Source organism: Podarcis pityusensis (genome assembly GCF_964106645.2).
Source record: "Podarcis pityusensis genome assembly, chromosome: 12".
NCBI lineage: Eukaryota > Metazoa > Chordata > Lepidosauria > Squamata > Lacertidae > Podarcis > Podarcis pityusensis.
In genome coordinates this window covers 346424-372683 of record NC_138037.1, presented here as the reverse complement: position 1 = coordinate 372683, position 26260 = coordinate 346424, and the positions used below count along the sequence as shown (strand labels likewise).

The window sequence follows — 26260 nt, the reverse complement described above, 5'->3', positions numbered from 1 at the left end:
AATCGGAACCAGCTACCTGCCGCCTTCCCTGAAGAGCTGCTTGGAGCTTTCAAGGGGGAGGGAGCAGCCCCCCAATCCCACAGCCCCTCCTTCAAATCCCCCCCCCCATTGCCACAGAGGAGGAGAAAGGATTCTGTTGTCTATAGGAAGTGAATCTCTCTCGTTAGCCACATCTGTAAACATTTATTTGTCCCCAAAGGGTCCTGAGCTGGAGCCCCCTGCCCCCGGGGGCGGCTTTGCAAGGGGGGGGGGGCACAGCGCAGCTCATATAGCAGCAGAGGAAGGCAGGGAGAAGGGGGGGCATTTGGCTCCAGCCATCCTCTCAGCGACCTCAGGAACTCTATAGCTCTATGAGTAGCACCGGGCAGGGCCTGATCCGGCCCATAGCTTATTCACCCCCGCGGAGGGCACACACCCAAAGCCAGGAAGGGGGGGGGGTCCCCTTCTCCCATCAGAGTCCACAGCCAGCCAAGGGTGGGGATCAGGCGCATTCCCACTCCTGCGCTGCTCCTCTTCTGGCTGGCCACGCTCCGGGAGGTGGGGGGGGTGGAGTCCAGCAAGTCACCGCCGGCAGCCATCACCTGCAGGGGCAAAACAGGCAGGGTTAGGAGGTTGGGGGGCTGGACCCCAGGTCCCGAACCCTCCTGCAAGGCACGTAGGATGGGCCATGGGGTCAGGCCCCTCTCGTCCAGGCTCCTGTAGCCACGGGGGCCAGCCAGAGCCCTCCTCTCCTCAGCTGAGAGAGCTCCACTGGCCGAGCACGAAAGAGACTCTCAACCTCAGGGTCACGGGCAAAAGAGTCCTGCCCTGCAGGGGGTTGGGCTGGATGACCCTCGTGACCCCTTCCAACTCTGCCGCTCTAGGATTCTACGCTGATTCCTCCAGGATTTATCCGATTCCCCTTTAACGCCACCCAAGTCAGTGGCCATGACTCCCCAGGGGAAAGGTGTCTGAACAAAGCCAGCTGCCCAGAGCTGCTGACCCTCTTTCCAGACACACAGAAAAAAAGAAAAAAAAGCAAGGCGACTCTCCCCCACCATTTACTGTCCCCACCCCAGGCCTTCGCATCTCTAGCCCCATCTCTCCATCCAAAATTGCTCAGAGCAGGACCTCAGGAAGGAAGCAGCCTTGATCCCAGGAATCCTTGCCTGGTGCTGCCAGCCTCCCCTAACCCTGACACTGAGGGAATGTGGGGAGGATGCAGGGACAGGCAAGGAGGCCTTGGAGCGTGGGGCTGAGCTCTGCAGAGTCCCCCCTGAGCTCAGGTGAAGCCCCACGGAGGGAGGCTGTGGGTCAGAGAGAAGGAGGGGAAGGAGACTCACGTCAAGAGGAGGGTGGGCGATGGGAAGGGCGATGGCGGCTGCTAGCTCTTCTCCCTCTTTTGCTGCTGTGCCTGAGACGACTCTTCCTCCTCCTCTTCTTCCTCTTTCCAGCCCCCAAGGGTTAGATCCTGGCTGCGCACATGCAAAGAGGGCTTGGGGGAAGCTGCAGGGTGGAGAAGGAAGTGAGCCGGGGACCCACATGAGATTTGTATTAAATCTGTATCCCGCCCGATAGGGCGGTTCAAAACATAAGACTACAATAGAGGAAAAGCAACGTCTTTCTGCCTCTTCCTCACTCCCCCCTGGGGGCAGGTGAATATTACACGTCAGGAGCCTCAGAGAGAGTTTTGCACCTCGGCCCCCCAGGGAGGGCCACTGGCAAGCAAGTGACCCCCTAACCCCGCCTGGGGCAGGGAAAGGCAAGCAGAGGCCAGAAAGCCCTTCAGGTGGGACGGGCCATTGGGACCCAGCCCCCAGGGACTCTCAACTCGGCCATGGCTGCTTTGCCACGGAAACGGCTCTCGCCCTGGAGCCGACCAAGCCTCCTCCACGCTGGGCAACATGTTCTCTCCAGCCCCCACTAAGGGCCCCCCCCCCGAGGCATCACCTGGCTCTGCAGCCAGAACCATCGGAGGGAGGAATCTTGGGGGAAGCGCCCCCAGGGAATACCCCCCCCCCCGGAAGGGAAGGAAGCCCCGGCAGTGTTGCGCTTCCAGTGCCCCAGAGGGGAGGCTCACCTGCCTGCGCCAAGGGCTGCGAGGGTGAGCGTGGCGACGTCTGGTGCTGCTGCTGCTGGTGAAGCTGGAGGAGAGAGGGAAGTCAGGAGGGCGCCACAGCCTGTGAGGGGGGGCATACTGGATTCCTGGGGGATCTCACCCAGGACCAAGCCCCCTCCGCCAGGGATCCAACACAGGTGAGACCCCGGAATGCTCTGGCCCCGCCCCACCACCCAGGAGACAGAGGGAGCACAGAGCTGGAAGGGATCTCCAGGGGCCATCTAGTCCAACCCCTGCCGTGTAGGAAGACAATGCTGCTCCCCCCCCCACCACTCACCTCATGCATGTAAATGGCGTGCAGACTCATCTCGGCCGAGGCAAACTCAGAGAGCAGCACTGAGCGGCTGAGGGGCCCTGGGCGCGTCTCCGGTGGGGCAACACTGGAGGGCACAGAAAGGCAGGGACCCGTTGGCACACTGGCTGAAAGAAGCTGGGATTGGGCAGGGGGCAGCCCCCTCCTCCTCCACCAGCCCCTCTGCAGCCCAGCCCACAGGGCCCTCCCCACCAAGACCAGGCGGCTCCTTTCCGGATGGCAGAAGGAACCACTTTGGAGAGAAAGCAGAAAGGCACAGGGAGTGGAAAAGGGGGGAGAGGAAAGGAAAAGAGAAATGGGAAACGCAGCTGGCCCCCCAAGGATGAAATCAAGAGACAGGTGGACAGAGAATGGGGTGGGGAACAGCAGGGGCCCAATGGACCCCCCAGGGTCTCTTTCCAGCCCCCCACCAGCTCCCTCCTTCCCTATCTGGGAGTCAAAGCACTGGGGCCAAGCAGTCCTGGGCCTGACCTGCCACCCTTGTGCCCGGGCCCCAGACCAGCCAGGTCTCCCCTCTGCCTACCTGTCTCCGGGGAGGGTGCTGTCGCTCTGGTAGACGGCGTTCTCGCCCCGCCGGGGCAGCTGCGAGCAGGAGAGGGAGGCCAGGATGCTGGCGGCTGCACCGGCTGCGCTGCCCAGCTGCCCAAAGCGCCGCCTCTCTGCCTGGGACGCCAGACCCCCACTTCCCGCTGCCAGGACAGGGTGGGCCAGGACACTGGCCAGGAGGGCCTCCGGCTGCAGGGAGGGAGAGGCGGTTAGAGGGAGCGCCCGGAGGGGAAAGGGGGCTCAGGACCCCAGAGACGGCTCCCTCCCCCGTCCCCAGGACTCACCACGGTGCAGGGTCCCTCGTCCGACAGGAAGGAGGCGCCCAGGGGGGCCTCGGCCAAGAGGCGCTGGGCAGGGGGCGCGTGGGCCGCATCCTGCTGCACCTTCTCCTTGAGGTGCCCGATGAAGAGGGAGCTCTCGGGGGGAGGCTGCCAGCGCGGGTTGGTGATGGCGAAGTGGACCAGGGAGAGCTCCGTCTTGCCGTTCTCTGCCTGCTGGTAGATGGAGGCCTCTGTCCGGCCCTGGGACAGCCACTGGGGGGTTGGGGGGGAGAGAGCAAGTCAGGGAGGCTGTGGGCGCAGGGAAGACTCGGGGGACACGCAGGGAAGGGGGCGGCTGGGGATTCAGGAGCAAGAAAAGGAAGGACCTTCTCCCGCAGGAGGCGGGGGGCACCAACCTGTGTGGACCAAAGGCTACCAGCCACTTTGGCCCGGCTCTGCCCTCCACGGCTGGAGGCAGCAAATATTTCTGGATCCCAGTTGCTGGAAACGGCAGGATGGGAGGGGGCTCGTGGGCCTCTAGCTCAGTATGGTCTGACTCTGACTGGCAGCAGGGTGAGTGTGCCCTAGGGGAGGGGGCATCTGCTCCAACCACTGAGCCATGTACCCCCTCACGTCAGCTCACACATATTTGTAAGGGGAATAAGAATGGGCCCAAGAGGGGAATGGGAGTCCAGCAGAACTGGGGGCTTGGCTGCAGGAGAGAAGCCCAGGAGTCCTCTGCTTGGCCCTGGGCATGTCACACTCCCAGCCTCTGTTTCCCTGCCTGTAAAATGGGGCTGCTGTGTGAGACGAGAATTGCCAGTGGGTATCGTGTTATTTATTGCATTTACCTCCCCCCTTTTTCTCCAAGGAGCCTGAGGGGGCACACATGGCCCCCCCTCCCCCAGCTTAAACAACCCTGCGAAGGAGGTGAGGCTGAGAGGCAGGGACTGGCCCAAGGTCACCCAGTGAGCTCCATGGCCAACTGGGGATTGGAACCCTGGGTTCTCTCAGGTGCTAGCCTGATGCTCTAACCACTATGCCACACTGTCTCTCATGGGGGGGGGCCTCCATCCAACCCCCTGCAGCACTTCAGAATAATTCCACCCCGAAACAAGAAACTGAAATGCCTGTCCCCAAACTGGCCACACTGACTGGACGCAGGGAAGGCACCGGGTCACACGGCTGCTGGCAAACAGGCCTTAGCGCTTGAAATCTCTCCCCCCCCCCCCGGTGAGGATTGCCACCTCCAGCTCCCCCCATACCTGTGGGTTGCCATGGTTGCGGATGTCCAGCTGGGCGAAGGAGCAGATGTCCCCGACCCCCACCACCTCCACCGAGAAGTTGCGGAAGAAGTCGATGATGTCCAGGGCTTTGGCGCGAAGGGCGAAGATGAGCAGGAAGGGGGTCACAATGGGGCTCAGAAGCTCCTCCAGGATGAAGACCTGGGGGCACGGGGGGGGGGTGTCAGCGCCAGAGGTCTCCCCTCCCCAAAACCCACCCTGGCATGCGGGACGAGAGGGAGCAGAGGGGCTGCGCTAGGGGGCTCCATCCCAGGAGAGCGAAGAAGCAGAGCTGCCGGATCCTGCCCTGTCCTTCCTAATTGCGCAATGCCTTCTTCACACCGCAAGCCTGCGGGCAGCACTGCCTCCCACCCTTGCTGGGCACCCAGAGGGGCCTTCTCGGTGGGGGCTGCTCCCAGGCAACTCTGGAACTCCCTGCCAGGGGACGCCAGACAGACTCCCTCCTCGCTGTCCATTCTCTGACAGCTGAGACCTCCTGGTTCCAACGGGACTTTGGGAAAGGACTGGTGCTGGCATGTCTCTATTGCTGAGGCCTGTGCTCTTAGCACACCTTTTAAATCTTAGTTTTCATTATATTAATGATTAATTACATTTTAACAATTGCCTTTAGCTTTATGCTTCTAGCTAACGTTTTTGCTTTTAGCTAATGTCTTTCGCTATCTGTGTAAGTCGCCTTGAGTCCCGAACTATGAAAAAGACAAAATATAAAGGGATATTAAGAGCAGCTACTGATTGACTGCACGTCAGCTGCTCTGAGCGCCTTTCTGGGTGAACAGCAGGCTACAAATCCTCCAGAAATTAAAGACCTCCTGCCTCACCCCCCCCCCCGGCCCACTCACCGCCTTGTACTGGAAGAGCTGGGCCAGCTCCTCCCGCGTCTCCGCCTTGTGGGCATTGCCCTGCCAGTGGTCAGGCATGTAGTGAATGTGCGCCAGGACGCACTGCAGCAGCTGCTCTGGGCACCACACCAGGTGCTCGTCCGGGATGAAGGACCTGCGGGAGGGGGGGGGTCTCATCAGCACCCAGGAAGACCGGCCCAAACACCCTCCCCCATGAACTGGGGACATCAAGTGGGGGGGGGGGTGCTCCACACCTGGCGAAAGGAGCCTCCCCGCACCCCTCCATGACTTAATCCAGCGCTTTGGTGTCTTGGTGGATGTGTGGCGGAAGGTGGAGATTTGAAAGCAATCTGCCAGGAGCTTGAGCCGGATGACCCTTGGGGGTCCCATCTGACTTGACCAGTCTACAAAATCCTGTTACCCACTGAAAATATGGGGTTGCGCTCACCTAAACAGACCCACTGAAATTAACAGATGTGATTGTGGTCCATCCATTTCAATGGTTCTATTCTGAACAAAACGTGGCCAACTACAACCCCTGAAATACCACACGTGCGAGGAGTCAATGCGAGGAGAACCTGGGATCTGGCGAGGGATCAGTGCCAGGTGCCCCATTCCGCAGGGCAGAGGAGGCCAAACCGGAGAGAGGCCTGTCTGCTGGAGATCCTCCCTGGAGCCGGCCTTGGTTAGGACTCCCCAGGGGTAGCAGGCCTATTATGGGGCTGGGCTTTAATCTCAGGGCAGAAATCACAGCTGAAGACTCGCTGGGGTTTCCCTTTGAAGCCCAGCCCACACCTGAGACCTCGAGGGGCTCAAACTCCCAGGCTGGCCAAAGGCCACAGGGACCAGGGGAACGGGAGATGGGCTTCAGCAGCAGGAGGTGGAGGGCCGCATCAGGTGGGTCTTCCGGCCCTGGCTCTCTGGAGGGCCACATGCGCCCGCCCTCCTGACCCACCTGGCGATGGTGACGATGACTCCCAGGAGGGTGATGGCGGTGAGGATGTGCTGCACGGTGAGGACGTCCTCGTCGTAGACGGTGAGGGCGATGAGGACGGCCAGGAGGGAGCCGGCGAAGAAGCAGACGTTCCTGGCCAGCAGGGCCAGCAGGGGGCTGGCAAAGGAGTTCATGTACTTGGAGGCGGGCTTGTAGCCGCGGCTGAGGCGCGCCTGCAGCTCGTGGTCCAACTCGTTGAAGTGGCGCAGGTAGAGGCGGCCAAAGAGGGACCAGCGGCGGGCGCCCAGGCTGCCCGGCTCCCTCTTGAGCACCTCCGTGTAGCTGAAGAAGGCGTACAGCACCTGCCACACCAGGATGAAGGGGCAGAGCAGCAGGTTGGCCAGGCCCAGCAGCAGCATGCCTCGCCCCAGGCGCCGCGCCAGCTCCAGCCGGGCCCCCGCCCGCTTGTACTGGGGCTGCAGGCTCCACTTGCCCTGGAAGAGGGAGCCCGGCCCCCAGAAGAAGAGCAGCTCCAGGTTGTACTTGAGGCCCTGCGTCAGGAAGACGGCCTCGCCCAGCAGGGGCAGGCGGAAGCGCACGGGCAGCAGCGCCTTGTTCACCATGGCCACCAGGTAGTTCTTGAAGCGCAGGACGCGGTGGTGGATGTCCAGCTCGCTCAGCTCCCGCTTGTGGACGCACATCGGCTGCTCCCGCTGCAGAGAGATCAGCCGCGCCTGCACCTCCTGCCAGCTGCAGTTGCACAGCTCGTCCTGCGGGGGCGCAAGAGAGGGGGTGAGGGACACGCTTGGGGGGGGAGGAAGAGGACCCCCAGCCCCCAGGCTCTCTGTCCCTGGAGACTCAGCAGCCTCCTTCTGGGCCCACTTTTAAACACCTGACAGGCAATTAAGACCCCTCCCCAGATGGTTCTGGGTTTTTATCGCTGAAAACTGCTTTTGTATATTCTTTTCAGGACCCAGCAGAACACAAATACTTTTATAAACAGACAGGAATGGATGGATGAATAGACCTCCCTACAGGCACTCCAGCTTGCTAAAGTGGGGCGTAGGAAGTCATAGCTCCTGCTCAGCTCAGAATTAAACAGGCAGCCGCCACAGGATTAGGCCCCCCTGCTTCACATCTGATTCACAAAGGATCTCTGCTTAAGGCCATAGAGGCCACTTGGTCCAACCTCCCTCCCTCAAGGGAGAGCCAGAAATGACATCCACCCCCCCCCCCAAAAAGATCAGCCTACAGAGTGAAATCCAGAAGCTGGGAGCCAGAAGTTTTGCAGCTCCTGAGGACCCTCCCCAAAGTCAGGCCGCTGTCCCTGGGGGAGGCGAACCCCAACCTGCTCACTGGGTCCCTGACCATCAGGACCCAAAGGGGGAGAGAGGGGGAAACCCTCCTTCACCCCTCAACTCCTGCCTCCGACTCCTTATTCCACCGACAACATTGCCCCTATGGCAGCAAGGAAACACACACAGACGCTCAAGCACCAGGTGCTTAGGAGCTGTGCCCCTCACAGGAACGGCCCTGTTCAGTCAGGCAGGAGGGCAGACACCCCCCCACACACACCTTAAGGATTCGGCTATTATTTGGAAGACAGGGACTGTCCCTTTTTGCTATTGGCAGAAATGCAGGCATCCCTTGTTGCAATTAAATTCTATTTAAGCCGTGGGGCCCAGACATGCAGGAGCGATCTGGGGGGTGGGATGTCAGCAGCCTCTGGGAGCAGCCCAAGGAGGCGTCAGAGGAGAGGTAAAGGAGAGGGGGCCTCAGCAGACCCACCGGCTGCCTCCTGAGGAACAAGGGGGGGGGTCCTTGCTGCACCCATCGCCCCCTCTGTGCTGGGAGGTTTTTAATGTTAGAGGCTGCTTGCTGGCTGAGGCATCCTAGTCAGATGGGTGGCCTATAAATAACAACGTTCTTATTTTTCTTCTTGCTCACTCACTCACTCACTCACCGAGGGGATCTTGAGGGCCTTGGTGTAGAAGGTGCGGATCTCCCAGTAGCCCAAGAGGCTGCAGAGGACTTTCACCAGGCGGTAGACCCAGAAGGTGGCAGCCATCACAAGCAGGAAGATGATCCAGCCGCTGGAACGGATCCTGAGGGAGGGGAGGGGGGGACACCAGGGCCCAATCAGCCTGGCCAGGGGAGGGTCAGCCGAGGACAATGGGAGGGAGACCCCAAGCAGGACCCGGGTGCGAGACCAACACTCTCCCCTGCAGGCATGGGCAGCAGCATCCTCTGAGGTCCAGGCTGGGGAAAGGCTTAAGGCTGTTGGGGAGGGACTCCTCCCCTCCAAGCGATCTAGGCTGGGTTGCACTAGGTCGCTCCAGATTCATCAACCTGGATTAACTCCGACCCTTTCCTAAGGGGTGCGTGTGTGTGTGTGTGTGTACATACGTACATACAGGTACATAGAACCATAAAGTTGGAAGGGATCCCCAAGGGCCATCTAGTCCAACCCCCTAGAATGCAAGGGCAGCTGTGTATCTATCTATATATCATAAAAACAAAAAACCCTCAAAGCAGTTGACAAAAAGATAAAATAATAAAACCCAGAAAAGCACACAACATGCAAGAGTTAAATCATTAAAACTCACACCACCTTGTCTAAACAGGAACGTTTTCAGCAGGTGCCAAAGGGAACACTGTGAAGGCGTTTGCCTGGAGTCAAGAGGCAGGGAGTTCCATAGCATCTATCTAACTGGACCTCTCCCCCCCCCCCCCGGCTGCGAAGGAGGTTTGGGGCTCCCGAGGGCCGACCCCTTCCCCGCAGCAGGGTCTCTTCTCTCCCCCCCACTCACCTCTGGGCGCACTGGGGCGTGGGCAGGATGGCATCAGGCAGCGTCACCTTGTTTCTCTCGGGGAGGGCGCCCCCTCCGGGGTGAGTGTGATTGACAGGCCGGTTGGCAAAGAGCACGTCGTACTCCACGCAGCAGAGAAGGAAGGTGGTGAAGGTGACCACAAACAGGAACTGCCTGGGGGGAGAGGAGCCAAGTGGGGTCAGGAGAGCCCCTCTGCCCAGGCCCACCCTCAGCCTGCAGGACTCCCAGGGCGCATCTGGCCCAACCTGCCTGCAATGCAATGTGTTCCCTGGTGGGACCCTTTGCAGCCGGCGTGGGGACTCCCTCCCACCCCCTGCCGTGCCCAACAGGGAAGGAAGATCCGGAGGAGACCCCTGGGCCTCCCCACTGTGGATGGAGAAAGGCACCTCCATGCTCCCTGCAGCCTGGAGACGAGAAGACCGAGAGGGAATACGGGGGCTCCCTCCAAATAGCTGAAGGCCGCTGTGGGGAAGATGATCAGGCTTGTTTCCTGGTGGGCTCTCCTTCCGGGGAGGTTTTCAAGCAGAGCTTGGATGGGAATCTAAAGCCACAAGTCCTGCATTGCAGGGGGCTGGACCCTGGGGGACCCCTCCCAACTCTATGAAGACAGGTCCCAGAGCAAAGGGGGGGCAGATGTTCCCCACTCAGGAGCAGCCCTGCCCCAAATGCCCACCAGCTCCCTCCTCCTCCTCCCCCCAGGGCCCAGCAATGAAGGGGGTGCAGAAGGAGGGGGGAGTTTTGGGTACGCACACCAGCTCAAAGACGTCCGAGAGCATCATGCAGGCAAAGCCATTCTTTTGGTGGAAATGGTAGATGTGCAGGATCTGTTAAGGAAAACCACTCTGCTACGCCTTGCCTTGAAGACCCCCCCTGCAGCCACCTGGAAAAGAGGGGGGCCAGCACATAGCACCCCCTTCCCCTGGGATTCCAGATGCCTTCTGGGGCCGCTGAGCCCCACATGCTCCTCCAGCCCCACATGTGGAGGGAAATGCACTTTGCTCATGCTCAGAGGTGCTCCCTAGCTGCTGGGAAGTCCTTGTAGCACTCTGGCCCAGCGGCTCTGCGGAGCGGCCTTCCTGAGCGAAAGATGCCCAAGAACCTGGAAGGATATTTTGGTGAAGAAGTTGTCCAAGTTCTTGATGTGATGCCAGGAATCTGCAAAGGAGGAAAGAGTGAGAAGGGGGCTTGGCTGAAAGGACCCCCAACCCCTGCCGGCTGCCCTCTGCCCTCCCAGGGCCTGGGGAGGCGTACCTTTCAGCCCCTCTGTGACGTGCACCAGCAGCTCCTTCTCATCCTCAGGGGGAGAGTCTTCCTCTTCGTAGTCCGGGAGGCGATGATAATCGCCATAGTGGCTCCCGCTGACCTCCATGGGGTTTGCTGAGCTGCCCGGCTCCCGTCAGACCCTGATTGGGACCCAGGGAGAAGGGGGCAGATTATCACTACTGTTGCACTTCTATCCCACTTTTCCCCCTCCAAGGAGCTCCAGGTCACGTGCAGAGTTCTCTGCCTCCCCATTTCATCCAGTAGGTTAGGCTGAGAGGCAGCGACCGGCCTCCTGAGTCACAAGCGCAGGCTCTCTGATACAAGGCCATCTCCAGGACACTTGGGGAGGGGCAGCCCCCCATTCCAGCCGGGGGTCGCCAGGGACCACTCTCCACTAGCCAGGATTGGAGCTGTGGTCAGGGAGAGTGGGGAGACTTGGCTGAAGGGGGCAGGGGGTCCCAGGAGGGGAAACTGGGTGCTGACCAGTTGGTTGATTTTGGGAAGAGGAACAAGGAAGTTTTTAGGTAACCATCAGTAGAAGGCAGGGGGGAGACTTTGGGCCCGTTTCTCCTCCTCTCCCTCATTTTGTTTGTATGCCACTTTTCCATAGTTAAAGCAACATGCCAAGATTTACATAATCACAAACCTTACAAAAGTTATAAACGAGTAAAACACATCAAAAAGTACACAACCAAATTGAAACAATTTCCACATAAATCAAAATAAGATCTAAAAATGCAGATACAAAAATTCAAAGAACCATAGAGCAGTAGAGGTGGAAGGGACCCTAGTTGGACCAGGGTCATCTAGTCCAACCCCCTACAATGCAGGAATCTCCACCAAAGCAGCCATGCCAAGGAAGGAGAATGCAGTGCCTTCCTCTGCCTAGCAGCTCCTACTGTGGCTCTGGGTGGTAAGGAAAGGGGGGAACCTGAGAACTGGGGGTGAAACAGCCAAGAGGGAGAAAGGAGCAGATCCAGCGGAAACAAGGGAGCAGGTCTCCCCAAGAAAGAGGCCCCCGGCTGGCCTGGGCTTCAGAAAGAAGAGTCCCAAGGAAGGAGGGTTTTGCCAGCTGACAGGCTGGCCAGGAAAGAGAGAGAAAGGTTTATTTACTTCCCGTCCTTCAGCCCAAGGTCCCAGGGTAGCAACGTTAATAGACAATATTGAAAACAGTTAAACAACTTGCCATCAGAGAGATACGGTGGGTCCTAAATCTATACACTTCAAGTGTCCAAGGTCAGGGTGAAAGAGGTGCGTCTCAGCATCATCCAGAAGCTGTACAGGGCAAACGAGTCCTGCAGCTGAGGGGCTGCCACAGAGAAGACCCTTTCCAGAGGCCCCTGCCACCCCGAGCCTCTGAGGGCGGAGGAACAGCTAACCAGGCCCCCTCTGCTGATCTCAGTGCCCAAGAGGGTCCGTAGGGAAGGAGGAGGGTTGGGGCCTGGGCTGGCTGAATCGCTGTCCTTGTTCGGCCAGGCTGGGTGTTTGGCAAGGGACAGGGAAAAAAGGGATGAGCAAGCCGGGCGGAGAGGCGGTCTCTTGGGCAGCCTGCTAAGGTGAGAAGCATCTCTCCTATTCTCACGCGGGGCTTGAACATTAACAAAGAAAACAAGGACAGTAAACCATGTCTGCTGAGGGTTTGAGAAACAGGTTCTGACTTTTCAGGTGAGATGGGGGTGGGGAGAGTAACTTGATCTCTTGGGCTCCGCTGGGCCTGGCATTCCCTTGTTTACTTTTTGCTAAAGACAGGAGAAAGGAGGCAAGGAACTTCCCTGGGTCTGCCTGAGCGCTGTGATGGGAGTCCTTCTTCACAACTCCAGACCAAGATCTAGCTTTCCTTCTCATGCAGAGGCTTGCCTGGGCAAAACCTGGCTCTCTCCTTTTATGGCATTTCCAAGCAAGCACTGCTCCGCTTACCAGGGCCTGGATCCAGCCCTCCCTGAGGAAGACCCATTCCCTCTCACACGCTCCACACCAGGTCACCTGCAGAGGCCAGGAATGCCCTGGATCCTGTCCATCTGCCTTGCTCCATTTCCTGCCACTCGCTGAGTCACTTCCCAGCCATCCCAAGGCCACCCTCTGACAACCTGGCACCTTCCAGCTGCTTTGCGCTACAACTCCCACCAGCCCCAGCCGGCACACCTGGGCTGCTCCAGGTGAAGCTCCAGCAGGGCAGGTGCCCCCCTCCCCCCCCCCGGACAAAGGAGGGAGAAGAGAGAGCTCAGCTTCATGGTTAGGACAGAGCAAGAAGCTCAAGCAGAGATAAACACAAGTGCGTGTCCCCCACGTCGCACCCCCCAGAGACTCTGCTTGCCCCCTCCTCCAGGGGCATCCCTCCCACTCCTCAGGAAGCCCCCTTGGCCCAGGACAGACTCTTGGGCCCCAGGCCCAGCCCTGCCTGCTCCAAGCTGCCACAGACCTGGCGCTGTGCGGCCACAAGATTGTACTGGCTGGGTCAGAGCTGCCACCCAAAGCATTTAGGGGGCATCAGATTGAAGAATGCCGAGTTCCGGCTCCTGTCCCCCCTCTGCCCCCCCCCAGCGAGGAGAGCTCCACCTCACCCCCACCCCCAGTTACTGGCCAGAAAGTGACAGCCGCCCCACCCTCTGAGGTCTCCCTGCCTCCCCCCACCCCCTGCCTTTACCGCTGCCCAAGAGAGAGAGATCTGCTTGGGGGATCCGCCAGTGCTGACGTCCGGCTGGAAAACCAGCCCTTTCCTGCTGGCCTCGCAAGAGCCCTGAGTCACCCAGGAGACACTCAGGGCAGAGGGAGGACCGGATCCCGGGAAGGCCGAGAGGCTCAGGACCAGGGAGGAGAAGCGGGCGGGACCAGCGGCCCAAAGGGGGCAGAGGGGTGGTGGGCTCTCCTCTGCGCTGGGGACGGGCTTCTCCCCTAGCCCACCATATGGAGGCAGGGCGGGGGGGGGGAGTCACCAGGCGAGCTAAAAATACCCGGGCAGCAAGTTCATCAACAAGCCCGGGCCGGGTAAACACGCTGTGCAGCTGGCAGGAGGCCACCCGGGCGAGTCTCAAGGAGCGGGGGGGGGGGGAGTGAGTCACCGGCAGGCCCCCTGCAGCCCCACTAGGCCTCACAGCCCCCCTCCCTGGCCAGGGGCCCCCTTGGGGAAGGCAGGACCTCTCTGGGCACAGGAGCCCCCCGGGCCCCGCTCCGCTCCCAGACCCCTCCCCCAAATCCGCAGCAGCCGCCGCCACCGCCGCAAGCCCTGGAGCCCCGGCCGGCCTGCTCGCCCGCCTCCCCCCCCCGGGCTCCGGGGCTGCCCCCTCCCAGGCCTGGCCGAGGGAGCGGGGCCTGACCTGGCCTCCTCCGGCCTCCTCCGCCCTGGGGCTCCTCCCGGGCCGGGCCGGGCGGCCATCTCTGCGCGCGGGCCGAGGAGGCTCTTCCGGGCTCAGCGGGAGGGGAGCTGGGGCCGCGCCCGAGCAAGGGCGGCGGGGCAGTGGCGGCTCCTCCCGGGCGGGCCTGGGCGGGCGGGCATGGCTCTCTCTCCCCGCGGCGCCCCCGCCGCCGCCCCCCGCGCTGCTCGGGGAGGAGGCTCCGCCCCCCGGCGCCAGCCCCGCCCCGCCCCGCCCCGCCCTCTCTCTCGCGCGCGGGGCATTGTGGGCCGGCGTCGTTGGCGGCGGTTCCAAGATGGCGGCCGCTCTGGGGCTCCTGTGAGGAGAGGGCGGACGGGGACGCGGCGGCGGCGGCGGCGGCGGCGGCGGCTCCCGCCATGTTGGCGCGGCTGCTGCTGCAGCTCCCGCGGCCGGGGCGGCTCTCCGGGGCCCGCGGCGGCGGCGCGTCCTACTGCTGCTGGCGGGCCCCGGGGCGGGCGGCCCAGAGAGGGCCCTGCCGGGCCTTGCTCGTTGCCAGGTAACCGTCGCCCGCGCGGGGCAGGCCGGGAGCGCCTCGCCGGAGCCGCCTTGCGGGGCTGGGCGCCTTCCTCCGGCGCCGCCTCGTGAAGTCCGCTGCCCCCCCCCCGGGACCGAGGGCCGATTCCCCAAGGGGGCGGGGAGACAGCAAGCGACCCCCCTCCGCCACGCAGCCTCGGCCGAGCCCCCCACCTTCCCCCCTAGCTCCTCCCCGAGGCCCTTGGCAGGTGCAAGACGTGTAAAAACATTGAAAAGCGAATTGCAGTGAACACGAAGCTAAAGAAATCAAAACACACCAACACTCCCCCTTCTTCCAGATAGGCTTCCTGAAAAAGGCTGGCGGAATAGAAAGAGACTTGTCCCCTGGTTGAATATTCAGCCTTTGCTTCCACCTAAGATCTCGGGGTGGCAAATGGAGGAGGGCTTCCCACCTGGCGTCTTCCTGGCCAGGGGCCGTCTAGGCCTAACTAAGCCGTCCTGGTCCAGTTGCAGGCTCCCAAAGCAGAGAAAAGGACATGCCACAGGGAGGCTTCTGCAGAGAAACTTCTTTCCTGACAATCTGATTCAGCAGGAGGCTTTTTCTGTGAGATCGGCTTCCTGCTGAATGGACCTGCAGCTGCTGTCACTTCCAGTTAACAAATGAGAGGCAGAAAGAAGCTTCACTGAGGCTGAATAAGGGGGTTGCATCTGGGGTTCCTACATCCAGCCCAAAGGCCTTTGTGAATCAGTCTGACTTTCCCTGCCCTTGTAGTACCTGGTTTGGTGGACTCAGCTAGGCCCCTAAGTGAGGGATTCCCTAAGTGTCCTGGGGTGAGTTGTGCCAATGACCCCTCAGCTTCATTTTCTCACCTGGGAATAACAATAACTTGTGGAGTGATTAGGATTACATTTTTCTGATTTCTATGGTATTCAGGGGATCGTACGGTCTTTGGAAGCAAACTGCTCTGTCAGACAAAAGCCCTACCTAGCAGTGTCTTCTTCAGCCACTGTCCTGAATTGAGATGATTGGCTTTCTTTTCCTCCTCTCCTTGCAGGTACTCGGGCAGCCATGCCAGGTTCTCATGCTTCCTGCGGGCTCCCAGCCGCTTGGCCAAGCCATTCCCAGCCATGCTGCTGCTCTTGCCCCGCAGCCTCCTTCCACTGGGCCGGGTGGCTGCCTTCTTGGCAGGGCCAGCCTTGTTGGGACTGGGGGCGGGCTTCAGGCGGGCCTTCTGCCAGGAGGTCCAAAGGATTGAGGTGGTGTGTGTCCCCCCACCTGTGGAGAAGGAGCCAGACTTTAACTGGGCCATATTCTGGAAGTTCCTGCGCCCACAGCTGCTGGCACTGATCGCTGCAGTCTTGGTGAGAGCCCCTTCCTCTTCTCCCATTGATGGGGGGGGTGGCCAGTTGTGTCCTGTGCAAATGATGGGGAAGGGTGTGGTCAAACTTTTCAGGATGTGCACACATGCCCAGACCAGCAAGCCCACCTGTGCAAAGGCTGACAAAGTCAGAAGGAAACGAAGCCCAAAGAAAGGTGTGTGATGTGGGAAGGAGCAGAAAACCCCAGCCTGACAGTTTGGACTAGAGGGTGAAATAACCACAGGCACAAATTGTGTAGTGTGACATTTCTGAGTCCAGCTGCCTTTCCTCACCTTGCTTTCCCCCCTGCCTTCAGTTTGCCTTGGGAGCCGCAATGCTCAACATCCAGATCCCACTGCTGTTGGGCAAGATGGTGAATGTGGTAGCGCAGCACATGCGTGTGGCCGATTATCTCCGTGTGGCGCGTCGACCTGCCCTGCGCCTGTTGAGCGTCTATGGCCTCCAGGTGGGTGCTAGAGAGGATCTTTCTGGGAAGCGGCTTTTTGGCCCCAAGCTCAAGTGCAGTTGGGGTCCTCAGGGTGGATTTGTGTGGGGAGGAGATGAGGGGACTGATGTGCATATAAACAACCAGGAGTCTTGTGGCACCTTGGAGACTAGCACATTGTGCATAGGTTTTCATGGACTCAAGCCCGCTTATTCACATGCATGAAGCGAAACCCTAGCAGGTATTTAAGGGATGAATTATAAGGTAAGAGCTGAGTGACAGTGAGATGCAAAAGGTGCAGGTAGTGATAATTAGAACTTAGATGTATGTTAATTTTGACTTGGCATTGCCAAGTCAAAGGGCAGAGAACCATTCACAAGAAACCCTCGTAGACAACACAGATAGTGTGGCACCGGTCAAGCTGTTTAATTTCATTTATTCATTCTCTCACCCTTCACCCTAATGTCCCAGGGCAGGTTGTAACATAAAACACATTAAAACAGCTTAAAACATTTTACAATCACCAAAGGAGGTGGGTTCTAAGAATATTCACCTCAAGTGTCAAAATCCAGGGTAAAGGGGTGTGTCTTCAGCATTTGCCAGAAGCTGTATGATGAAGGTACCAGACACACCTCTGTGGGAACGTAGTTTCACAGTTTAGGGGCTGTCACAGAGAAGGCCTTCTCCCCCTTGCCACCCCCCTCAATCCTCTGAGGGTGGGGGATCCCTCTCTGGATCTTTGCACCCCGAAGGGTCAGTAGGGAAGTCGGCTGTCTTTCAGGTAATTGGGGCCTGAGTCGTTTAGCTCTTTAAACACTAACAGCTAATTAACAGCTATAGTGTGTTAAAATCATTTGTCTTGGTTTTGCACTCAAGTGATGTTGTGCATCTCTACAATTTTTCAGGGGTTGATGACCTTTGGGTATATCCTGCTTCTCTCCTGGATTGGGGAGAAGGTGGCCAATAGGATGCGCAAGCAGCTTTTTTCTTCCTTCCTCAGGTAACTGGCCTGGGGGTGGGGGAAGGGTTGCTGTGGGGTGCAGGGTGGGGTGGGTAGGTGGGTGAAAGAGAGAGAGAGAGAAGGGTGGAACTTGAGATACATCATCCAGGGGCTTGAGCTCTTCAAAATAAGAGAAGTGGGGTGACTTGCCGCCCTCTTCCCTAAGGCAGGAGGTGGCCTTCTTTGATGCCAACCAGACGGGGCAGCTGGTGAATCGCCTGACCACGGACATCCAGGAGTTCAAGTCCTCCTTCAAGCTTGTCATCTCTCAGGTGTGGGGACTGGGCTGGTTCAAAGCTGGGCTTGGATTTCCCGGGACAGGGTTGGGGGGGGGGACTGGGACTTGAACAGTGCATGAGATGTTTTCCGTGGGGAGGTGAGTCTGGTGTGGGGCCAAGGGCTCTTTCCTTAATGGCATGTTTCTCTCTTCTTCTCCCCCCTCCCCCCCGCTCCTTAGGGCTTGCGCAGCCTCACCCAGACTGTGGGCTGCTTTGTGACTCTCTACTTGATCTCACCCAAGCTGACGGGAATGCTAGTGGTGGTGATGCCCATTTTGGTGGGGGCCGGGGCCTACATTGGTGGCTCTCTGCGCAGGCTTTCACGCAAAGCCCAAGAACAGGTAAGAGAAGCTCTGCCAGTGTGCAGTGTGGGTACTGAAGCCCCACCCTGGCCATTGAAAACCCCCGCATGTCCTGTCCCCCCCCAATACTTTCTGGTCTGTGACTGAGCTCCTTTATTCTCCATCACGACTTTCTAGAATTCTATGTCGTTGCTTCTTTTTTGCTGGATTCAGCCAATTATTCTAGGTGAATGAGCTGCTTTTGTGTGCTGCCCGCCCCCACCCCCTCTACCAACCTCAGAGTGGCAGACTGGAGCTATGGCGGTTATTTGTGAACGAGAGAGTTCTGATCTCCCCATGTCAGCAAATCACCCTGCCTGCCCCACATTGTCATGGGTTCTTTTCTGGAGTAGCTCCTGCCTTTCCCTCCCTCCCTCCCATTTTTAAAATACATTCCTTTGTAAAGTGTCTTTTCCTTACAGTGCATCTGACTGGAACTGATTCCCAGAGTTAGCCAAGCCAGGAGCCTCCAGGTTTGCTCCTGGAACTTGCTGACCCCCACAGTAACTTCTGCTTCTTTCTTGACTGCAGGTGGCCAAGGCCACAGCAGTGGCCGATGAGGCTTTGGGCAACGTCCGGACGGTGCGGGCCTTCGCCATGGAACCCAAAGAGCTCCAGTGAGTCCCTCCTCTCCTGGACTGGAAGTGGCCAGCTTCCTCAAAATCCCTGAGGGGAACCCAATATGTTGGTAGTCCTCCCTACTCCCACCCCAAGGTGGGGAATGCAGATCAGCTAATTGCTCCCTTTCCTTCTGTGTGAGAGCCCTGAGTGGGGCATATAGCCATCCCATAACTTGGAGGTCCTCTCCTCTCCTCTTCGGTCCTCTTCTGCTGGCACTCTGCAGGTCTTCCAGTCTTCTCCCGAAACTGCTGGCCTGAGCTGCTTTCTCTGTCCCTTGCAGGCAGTATGGAGCAGAGGTGGATCAAGCTAGTCACCTCAACATGAAGCTGGGGCTGGGCATTGCCTTCTTCCAGGGGCTCTCCAACGTGGCCCTGAACTGTGAGTGGTGCTTGGGGGCCACTGATGAATCTTTGGGCTGTGACTTCACTGTGACGCAGCGGTTCTCTCCGTTGCTCTGCCCTTTCTGGGACAGCATGCTGGTTGCTGGAGCAAATGCACTTTAAACCTCATATGTTCTGAGCAGTTGCCCACTCGATAAAAATGCACTCCCCCCCCCTTTTTATAAGTTTCCCTAACACAGCTTTTGCTAAACTGGTGCCCTCCAGATGGCTGGGTCTGATGGGATTTGTACTTCAAAATATCTGGAGAGCACCAAGTGGGCAAAGGCTGCCTGAACCATCCCACCACCACCTGCTGCCATCTTGTTTTCTCCCCCAGGTATTGTGCTAGGTACCATCTTTGTAGGCGGCACCCTCCTGGCTGGGGAAGAGATGACACCGGGCGACCTCATGTCCTTCTTGGTGTCCTCGCAGACTGTGCAAAGGTAAGGCCCTAGCAGGCCTCCCATGTGCCCCAGTGGCTGATCAGAGACTCCCCATCCCCCTGCCATGTGTTCCGTCCTTTGCCCTGACAAACTCCCTAATTGTGTTCCTCTAGGTCCCTGGCCAGCATGTCCATCCTGTTCGGGCAGGTACGTGGGGGGAGGCTGCAGGGTGTGGAGGGCATACGGGGGCCTCCTCCTTCCCCACAATAACTGGACACAAGCTAAAATGCACCCAAGCTTTGTGAAAGGTGGTGGAGTAGTTCATGTGGATGTGGCCAAAGCCGCCCTGCTCCTGGCAGCTGAGCATGGAGGGGACTGGGTTCCCCAAGAAACCTTCTCACAACCTGTGGCTGTTGTTCTCCTCCAGGTGGTGCGGGGGATGAGTGCTGGGGCCCGCGTGTTTGAATACATGACTTTTCCACCAGAGACCGCAGTCTGTGAGAAAGAGCAGCTTGCCTGCAGCATGCTGAGCGGGCGCATTGAGTTCCATGATGTCTCCTTCAGGTGAGACCCGGCTGTAGGAGGTGGGTCAGCTGACCTCCTAGGAACGGATGTGCTCTTGTGCACAGGGCTGGAAAAAGACAGCACCAAATCTATAGTACACAGACAGACTTGTTTTTCACTTGTCATTCCAGGCATTTTGTTTATTTTGTAAAAGCTCAGTGGTTGGAGGCAGATGCTTCTGAATCCCAGGTGCTGGAAACCACAGGAGGGGAGAGGTCCTGCTTGAGTGTTCCTCACAGACCTCTGGTTGGCCACTGAGAGAACAGCATGCTGGAATAGATGGGCCCCCTTTGGCCTGATTCCTCAGACTCCTCCCAGTCACTCAAAAAATCCCTTCTGAAGCTTACCAGGCATTGTTCAGATGTTATCAGGCTTACCTCTGCAGCCACACAAGCAGGCAACTTGCTAATATTTTTCATTGAGCAAAAGATTCTCGGGGAGCAAACTCCTTTGCCAGATATGAGGCACAGCAGTGGTGAAATGTGATCATCTGCTCCTGCAATATGCTCAGCCCTTCCTGTGCACAGCCCCCCCCCCCCCGCTCTCCTTTCTCCCTGCTCCACCACCTCAAGGGTCCTGCTCGCTTGCCCTGGTGAAGCCTCCCTCCTCTGGGATTGGCTCCTGCGCCAACCCTTCCCTCATCTCTTTGTGTCCTTGAATGCCAGTGGGATCAGCCAGTCTCTGGGCTAACCATAGGGTTGAGCCACCTCAAGGCCTGATCTCTTTCTTCTCTTCCCAGCTATCCCACCCGGCTAGGCGCCAAGGTCCTGCAAAATTTTTCCCTCACCATCCCTGCTAACAAGACAGTGGCTATTGTGGGGCCGTCTGGAGGAGGTAAGAGTCTCTCTCTTTTCCCTCAGCAGGGCCAGGTCAGCAAAGGCTTTACCACATTTTGACTTCCCCGCCTGCTGGAGTGGTAGAGTGTGTCTGTGTCTCTTGGTCTTCTCCCGAGATCTCGATCACTGAGCTCTTAATTTTGCCTAAGATGGAACTAGCCATTTGGTCACAGCATCATCACGACTCCTTTCCGAAGTGCCTCTAAGGCTCCTTTCCTGTTGTAAATCCTCTTGTGAGATGCTTTCTCTTCACACATTGCCCACCTTTGATTTGTTCATTGGATTGCTCCTTTGCTAAACTCCACACTTGGTTGAATTTCACATTCCCAGATGGGTCCATCTGTCAGGACTGGTCGTTGTCCTCTTCAGATCACCACACAAACGCTTCTTGTTCTTTTATAACTTTTTGTTGTGTATTAACAAAATAATCTTATAAACAGTTCTTAACTATTATTCCTCAGAGTCACTTATTTCAGATACCTTCTGAGCTCTGCTTCTCCGTGACCAGCCACCCTCAAAATGGCGAAGGCGCCTTTCCCTTCGTTTTCCTGCTCTTTTTTCTAACCTCCTGGCTAGAGCTGGCCTGTATCTCCCCTCCTCCGAATCTGAGCTAGAAGTGAACCCTTGCCTTTCCTGTGAACAGCCGGTCCCTCCCTGTTGTTCCTCTTGCTCCCTTCTATTAGATTCACTGCTCTCCTTCCCCCCTTGGGGAATGCTTTCTCCCTCTGAGAAACTGGAAACTTCTAACTCTTCCCTGACACCATCCGTGTCCTGTGTTTCATGAAAACTTGACAGCTCGTTCACCATGTGCTGTTTCATTTGAGAAATGGCCAAACACCTTGCTAACCTCTTCTGCTGATCCTGACTGAATAGTGCCAGGTCCTGGTCTCATGGCAGCCTTTCTATTCCTGTCCTCAAGTGCCATCTGGCAACCAAAGTGCCAGCAAAGCTCTGTGTGTGTGTGTGTGTGTGTGTGTGTGTGGCGCATGTTCTGCATGGCCTGGGGAAGGAGCATTTGGTGACTTCTCTTTCTTCTGCCCAGGGAAGTCTACTGTGGCAGCCCTTTTGGAGCGGTTCTATGAGCCCACGGAGGGCGCAATCTTTCTGGATGGCCGTGATATCTGCACTCTTGATCCCACCTGGCTCCGTGGGGAAATCATTGGCTTCATTAACCAGGTGAGAAATGTTGGTGGAGTGGAGGTGCTGGTGGCTGAAGAGTGGAGTGGAATAGAGAAATCGCCTGCAGAAGACTGAAAGCAGTGGAGTATTTTCCTAAGATGAAAAAAGAGGGCAAACAGAAGGGGATGCCGCATGCCGTCACAGATCACGGGGAGAGAGGAAGTAGCTTTCTTTTCCCCAAACCACTAGAACAGTGAACCTGATTAGCAGAGAACCATAAGAAAGAGATTCTTTCTTTAAGTGGCATGGAATTAACGTATGGAATTGAGTGTCACTGGCTGGTGTGATGGCCACCAACCTAGATCTTTTTTTTAAAGGGTTGGTTTATTTTTCATAGGACAGGTTTTTCTTTGACTGCTGATTGTGATAGCTGAAGATTTATTTATTCGTTGCATTTCAGAATTTATAGACATACCAGAGTGAAATTGTGCATTCAGAGAATACCAGGATGCAGAAACGGAATATAAAACATAGTATGGATAATAAAACAGTATTAAAACAATAACAACAAGGATTGAAAGCTGTGGGGCTACTGTGGGAATGGGACCTTTCTGCTCAGCAGCAGCTACCAGCATGTGGTGGGGCTGGCTGCCTCTGCTGTGCAGTCTGCTTAGGGGCTCTCCAAACCAACTGGTGGTCATGGGAGTAGCTGGCTACATCCACCACCAGCCTGCTGCAGCAAGGCAGTACTGGTGGTCTTAAAGAAGATGTCTTGGGCTGGAGTAAGAACATGAATGATCTCACTGGAAGAACTTCTAGGGAGAGGTAGGAGGTGCTGGTGTTTTTGCTGAGGCAACAAGAGCAGCAGTTGTGGGAGATGTTTTCCTTGGGCTCAAGCTTCTCCCTGCGTCTTGAGGCCTCACTCCTCCTCCTCCTCCTGCCCTAGGAGCCTGTGCTGTTCAGCACAAGCATAATGGAGAACATCCGCTTTGGCAAGCCTTGCGCATCGGATGCCGAGATCTACGCCGCTGCTCGCCTCGCCAATGCGGATGAATTCATCCGCAGCTTCCCAGATGGCTACAACACTGTTGTGGGTGAGTCAAAGCAAGGGGTGGGGTGGGTGGCAGGCTGGGTAACGTGACTGCGACTAGAGGTGTGTTGTTAGACAAATCTCTCCCTGCCTTCCCACAGCAGAGCTATTAAGCTAACAGTTTGTGGTAGAAACCTACTATAATTAGGAAAAGGGGAGTCTGTGACCACTTAATCCTCACTCAAAGGAGCTAAGTAAAGATTAGACACTCTCAGAACAAAACTAGAACTTTTATTGGTTTACACTCAGTAAGGTTCTAGCTTTGTGGTTACTTTTCTGAAAGGCACAACACTTTGTTTCAAACAAACACTTTTTACAAATATATTTAAGATCTTCCATAATTTCATGCTTCAAATCTGTCACTGGACAGTTAAATTATTTGTAGGATAGCCGTTGTCTTACATTACCTGGAAATGACTCCTAGCCCCTTCTGGAATCCTAACCTTCCCCTTGCTAGACAGAACCTTCTCTGCCCACAGACAATCCCTATCTGTATCTGAGAGCCTATTCACTCTGACAGACAGACCTTTCTGAGTCTATTCAAATAGCCAGAGACACCTTTCCACCCACCCAGACAGAAAGTCCCTCTCTCTAATCCCAGGTACCTGTCTAACCCACAGGCAGTTCCTGTCTGGCTCTTAAACTGATGGCATTTTGAAAAAACTCTACTCTCCCTGATTGACAGATCTACTTGCCAGCTTCCGCCATAGGGTGGACATTAAGGTTTCGAGAAAATGTTTGTGGAGTGGGGCAAGAGACCTGATTTGCATTCTCTTAAACCTGGCAACCTCTCCTGGTTGTTCCACAGACTCCTCCTACTCCTCCTCGCATCTTTTTTTCTGAATTCAGGCTGCAGTTCCCCTCCAGCCTCGGGACAAGGCAGATTTTGTTGTGCTTTATTCCATGTTCTTTTTGAAAAGTTCAGCTAAATGACTGGTTCCTGCTCTAAGTGGGTTCACGAACACCTCTAGAAGACGAGGTAGAGGTATTGGAAGTGGCATCCTCGGGGCAACACATTCTGGGGCTATTTTGTGGCAATTATTTTCATCTCTGTAGATTTCTGGCTGCCAGATTTGGTGTCACTTGGTGCCAGATTCAGGCCTTGGCCACAAGGTTTTCCCATGATGCTGCAACCTCCTGTGGGATGGAAAGGGGCACCTCTGCATGCCCCCCTCCCTGTCCTGTGCCGCGCCAACTCCAGGGGAGTGGGCGGTGGAGAGGAAACAGGGGGGCCACGTCAAGAGGACACGCTTGGTTGTACTGTCTGTCTGCTTCCGCTTCATCTCTCCCCTCTGCGTTCTCTCTCCCTTCCCAGGCGAGCGTGGGGTGACCTTGTCTGGCGGGCAGAAGCAGCGAGTGGCCATTGCCCGGGCCCTCATCAAGAACCCCAAAGTGCTGATCTTGGATGAGGCCACGAGCGCCCTGGATGCGGAGTCGGAGCACGTGGTGCAAGAAGCCCTGGACCGGGCAGTGGCCGGCCGCACCGTGCTGGTCATTGCCCATCGCCTCAGCACGGTGAAGGATGCAGACCTCATTGTGGTGCTGTCAAAGGGTCACGTGGCTGAGGTGAGGCAGCAGGGGAGGAAGGCGGCAGGCAGCCTTGGCTTGGGGCCTCTCCCAGCTTGGGAAAGAACAAAGGGGGGCTGCTGATGAGAACTGGATTTGGGGGCACTTTGTGGATTTCAGCATCCTTGGGCCCCAGACCAATACAGCTGGGCATTCCTAAACCCACTGATTTCTCTGGGCTTACAAAGGTTAGTAGATAAATATCTTACCAGTAATTCTGCAGTAATTTTGCTGCAGGATGTTAATAGCAGAATGCAAACTTCTTCACCTTCACTCAACACCAGCTTAAACAAGTGGCACAGAGTATGAAACTCTGTAGCCGGGTGTGCAGCTCCTGCCACAGTGTGCACTTCAAGCTTTATGCTGCCGGATGGAGGAGGACTGCAGTTGCTCACCTCTCAGCAGACCACAAAGCTGAAGTCTGGCCCCATCCCCTTCCTGGGAAACCCACTTTGTTAGTTTGCTGCCCCCTTCTGGCACCTGCACTTTAAGCAGGCACTGCGCCATCTGTCCCACTGTGGTCTCCTTTGACTGGCAGCAACTCAGGCTGTTGAGAGAGGCCTTTCCTGTCCCTGCTAAGTGTGAGTGTGTGCTGCTGTAGGTACACATACATAGTTATCGAGAATAACAATGTTTGCCAAAAGTGAAGGGCAAGGTGTAAGGAAGTTCTGTGACAGTTTGGTTCAACATTCAGGTGTATACAAAACAACAGAACAAGCCTTCAGACCTGCAGATCTTTCTCAAGTTTGCTGTACCAAAGCAGCACCTATTGGGAGTGGAAACTGATTGAGCCCTAAAGAAATAGAATAAAATTTGCTAATAAATTATAAAACAGCAATTTCATGCTGTTCATCCCGGTTCATTTATAGAAACATTTATAGACCACTTTTCTGCATGAAGGCATTTTACAGCAATTTAAATATTACTACAATTAAATAGGTGAGGATTAAAACAAGTCATAATGAAACAGAGGCAGAACAGGCAAGATTAAAATGCACTAAATGCTTGGTGTAACAAAAATCTCTTGACTTCCATGCTAGACACGATAGAAGGGGCCAATCTAAGCTCCTCTTATTCTTTGTAGGAGAATGGTGCTTGTGTCGGATCTATGCAGCTCTTGGCACTTCTGTTGCCTTTGGGGGACTGGAAAGTGCTGCTCTTGTTTCCTGATCTCCCCATTTCTCTCCTTCCAGTCCGGGACACACACGGATCTACTACGGAAGGGTGGCATCTATGCAGAGTTGATCCGACGCCAAACCAAAGATGGAGTCTGAAGCAGGAAAGCTTGTTTTGTTGCCCTCGAGGAAGTATTACTGCCTGATCTGCCCCCATTTCACTCAGGAGCTTATTTGGATTCAGATGCAGTCCCAGAATTGGTTTGCAGGGGTGCAGAGGGCCAAGTCAGGAGCCTGTTGCCCTGGAATCTGCCTAGTGTTATAAAATACCTCCCCCAACTCTGCTTGAGTTCCAGCACTGAACAGAGCTTTATGTAATTTAAACTTGTTTTTCAAATACAGTATTTTTGCATTTGGATAGTGTGTCTGAAGTGTTTTTAGCTGCCTCGAAACTTTGGCTTTATGAGGCCTCGTCCAGCCTCCAAGCGCTGATTCAGGATGAGGAGGCCTCCAGGCCCCTGGTCAGCCTCTCCTCATGCTTTCCTGCAGCTGCTGGGTTGCAGCATTTGGGACTTTTTAGTTTAGAGAACAAGCGAGTGAGAAGAGACGTGGTAGAAGTTGATAAAATTTTGCACGGCATGGAGAATGGATCAATGTTCCCCCTTCTCTCATTGCACTAGAGCTTGTGGGCATGCAGTGGAGCTGAATTTGGGAAATTCAGGAAATATAAGAAAGTCCTTCTTCACACAGCACAGGAGGCGGTGGTGGCCTCCAACTTGGGTGGCTTTGGGCAAGTTCATGTCCATTGGAAGGCTCCTGGCCAGGATGGCTCTGCTCTGCCTCCACAGTCAGCCAGCTATGCTTCTGCATCCCAGTTGGTGGAACCCCTGGGGGGGGGGGGGGAGAGGGTCTGGGGCTCCTGTTCAGCTC

General features: G+C 56.7%; 2 protein-coding genes and 1 long non-coding RNA gene across 5 annotated transcripts; 2 read left to right on the top strand and 1 right to left on the bottom strand.

The window, feature by feature from the left end:
• Positions 1–168: 168 nt before the first annotated feature.
• ATG9B (autophagy related 9B) lies at positions 169–13860 on the bottom strand. Of its 2 annotated transcripts, none has more exons than XM_080975459.1 (15): positions 13703–13860; positions 10377–10528; positions 10237–10280; positions 9876–9940; positions 9105–9278; positions 8258–8399; positions 6316–7064; positions 5361–5514; positions 4483–4662; positions 3242–3490; positions 2935–3146; positions 2376–2478; positions 2060–2123; positions 1323–1485; positions 169–581 (listed from the first exon to the last, which is right to left on the bottom strand). In XM_080975459.1, exons 2-14 carry the CDS (start codon positions 10492–10494, stop codon positions 1364–1366), a joined length of 2376 nt encoding a protein of 791 aa, XP_080831585.1. In that variant the 5' UTR covers positions 10495–10528; positions 13703–13860; the 3' UTR covers positions 169–581; positions 1323–1363. The 2 variants fall into 2 exon arrangements, with proteins under 2 accessions (XP_080831585.1, XP_080831586.1); XM_080975460.1 differs by lacking the exon at positions 13703–13860 and adding an exon at positions 13033–13231.
• A 240-nt stretch (positions 13861–14100) lies between these two features.
• On the top strand, positions 14101–25748 carry ABCB8 (ATP binding cassette subfamily B member 8). 2 transcript variants are annotated; one of them, XM_080975487.1, is made up of 16 exons: positions 14101–14255; positions 15289–15595; positions 15909–16058; positions 16943–17037; positions 17204–17309; positions 17495–17656; positions 18188–18273; positions 18558–18655; positions 18995–19100; positions 19214–19247; positions 19468–19604; positions 20344–20438; positions 21483–21616; positions 22506–22653; positions 23965–24215; positions 25409–25748. In XM_080975487.1, exons 1-16 carry the CDS (start codon positions 14116–14118, stop codon positions 25487–25489), a joined length of 2130 nt encoding a protein of 709 aa, XP_080831613.1. In that variant the 5' UTR covers positions 14101–14115; the 3' UTR covers positions 25490–25748. The 2 variants fall into 2 exon arrangements, with proteins under 2 accessions (XP_080831613.1, XP_080831614.1); XM_080975488.1 differs by lacking the exons at positions 22506–22653; positions 23965–24215; positions 25409–25748 and adding an exon at positions 21706–21731 and having other exon boundaries at positions 21483–21662.
• Positions 22660–23560, top strand: LOC308459855. The gene is made up of 2 exons (XR_013978343.1): positions 22660–22944; positions 22980–23560. It is a non-coding gene; the product is annotated as an uncharacterized lncRNA (long non-coding RNA).
• Positions 25749–26260: the final 512 nt, after the last annotated feature.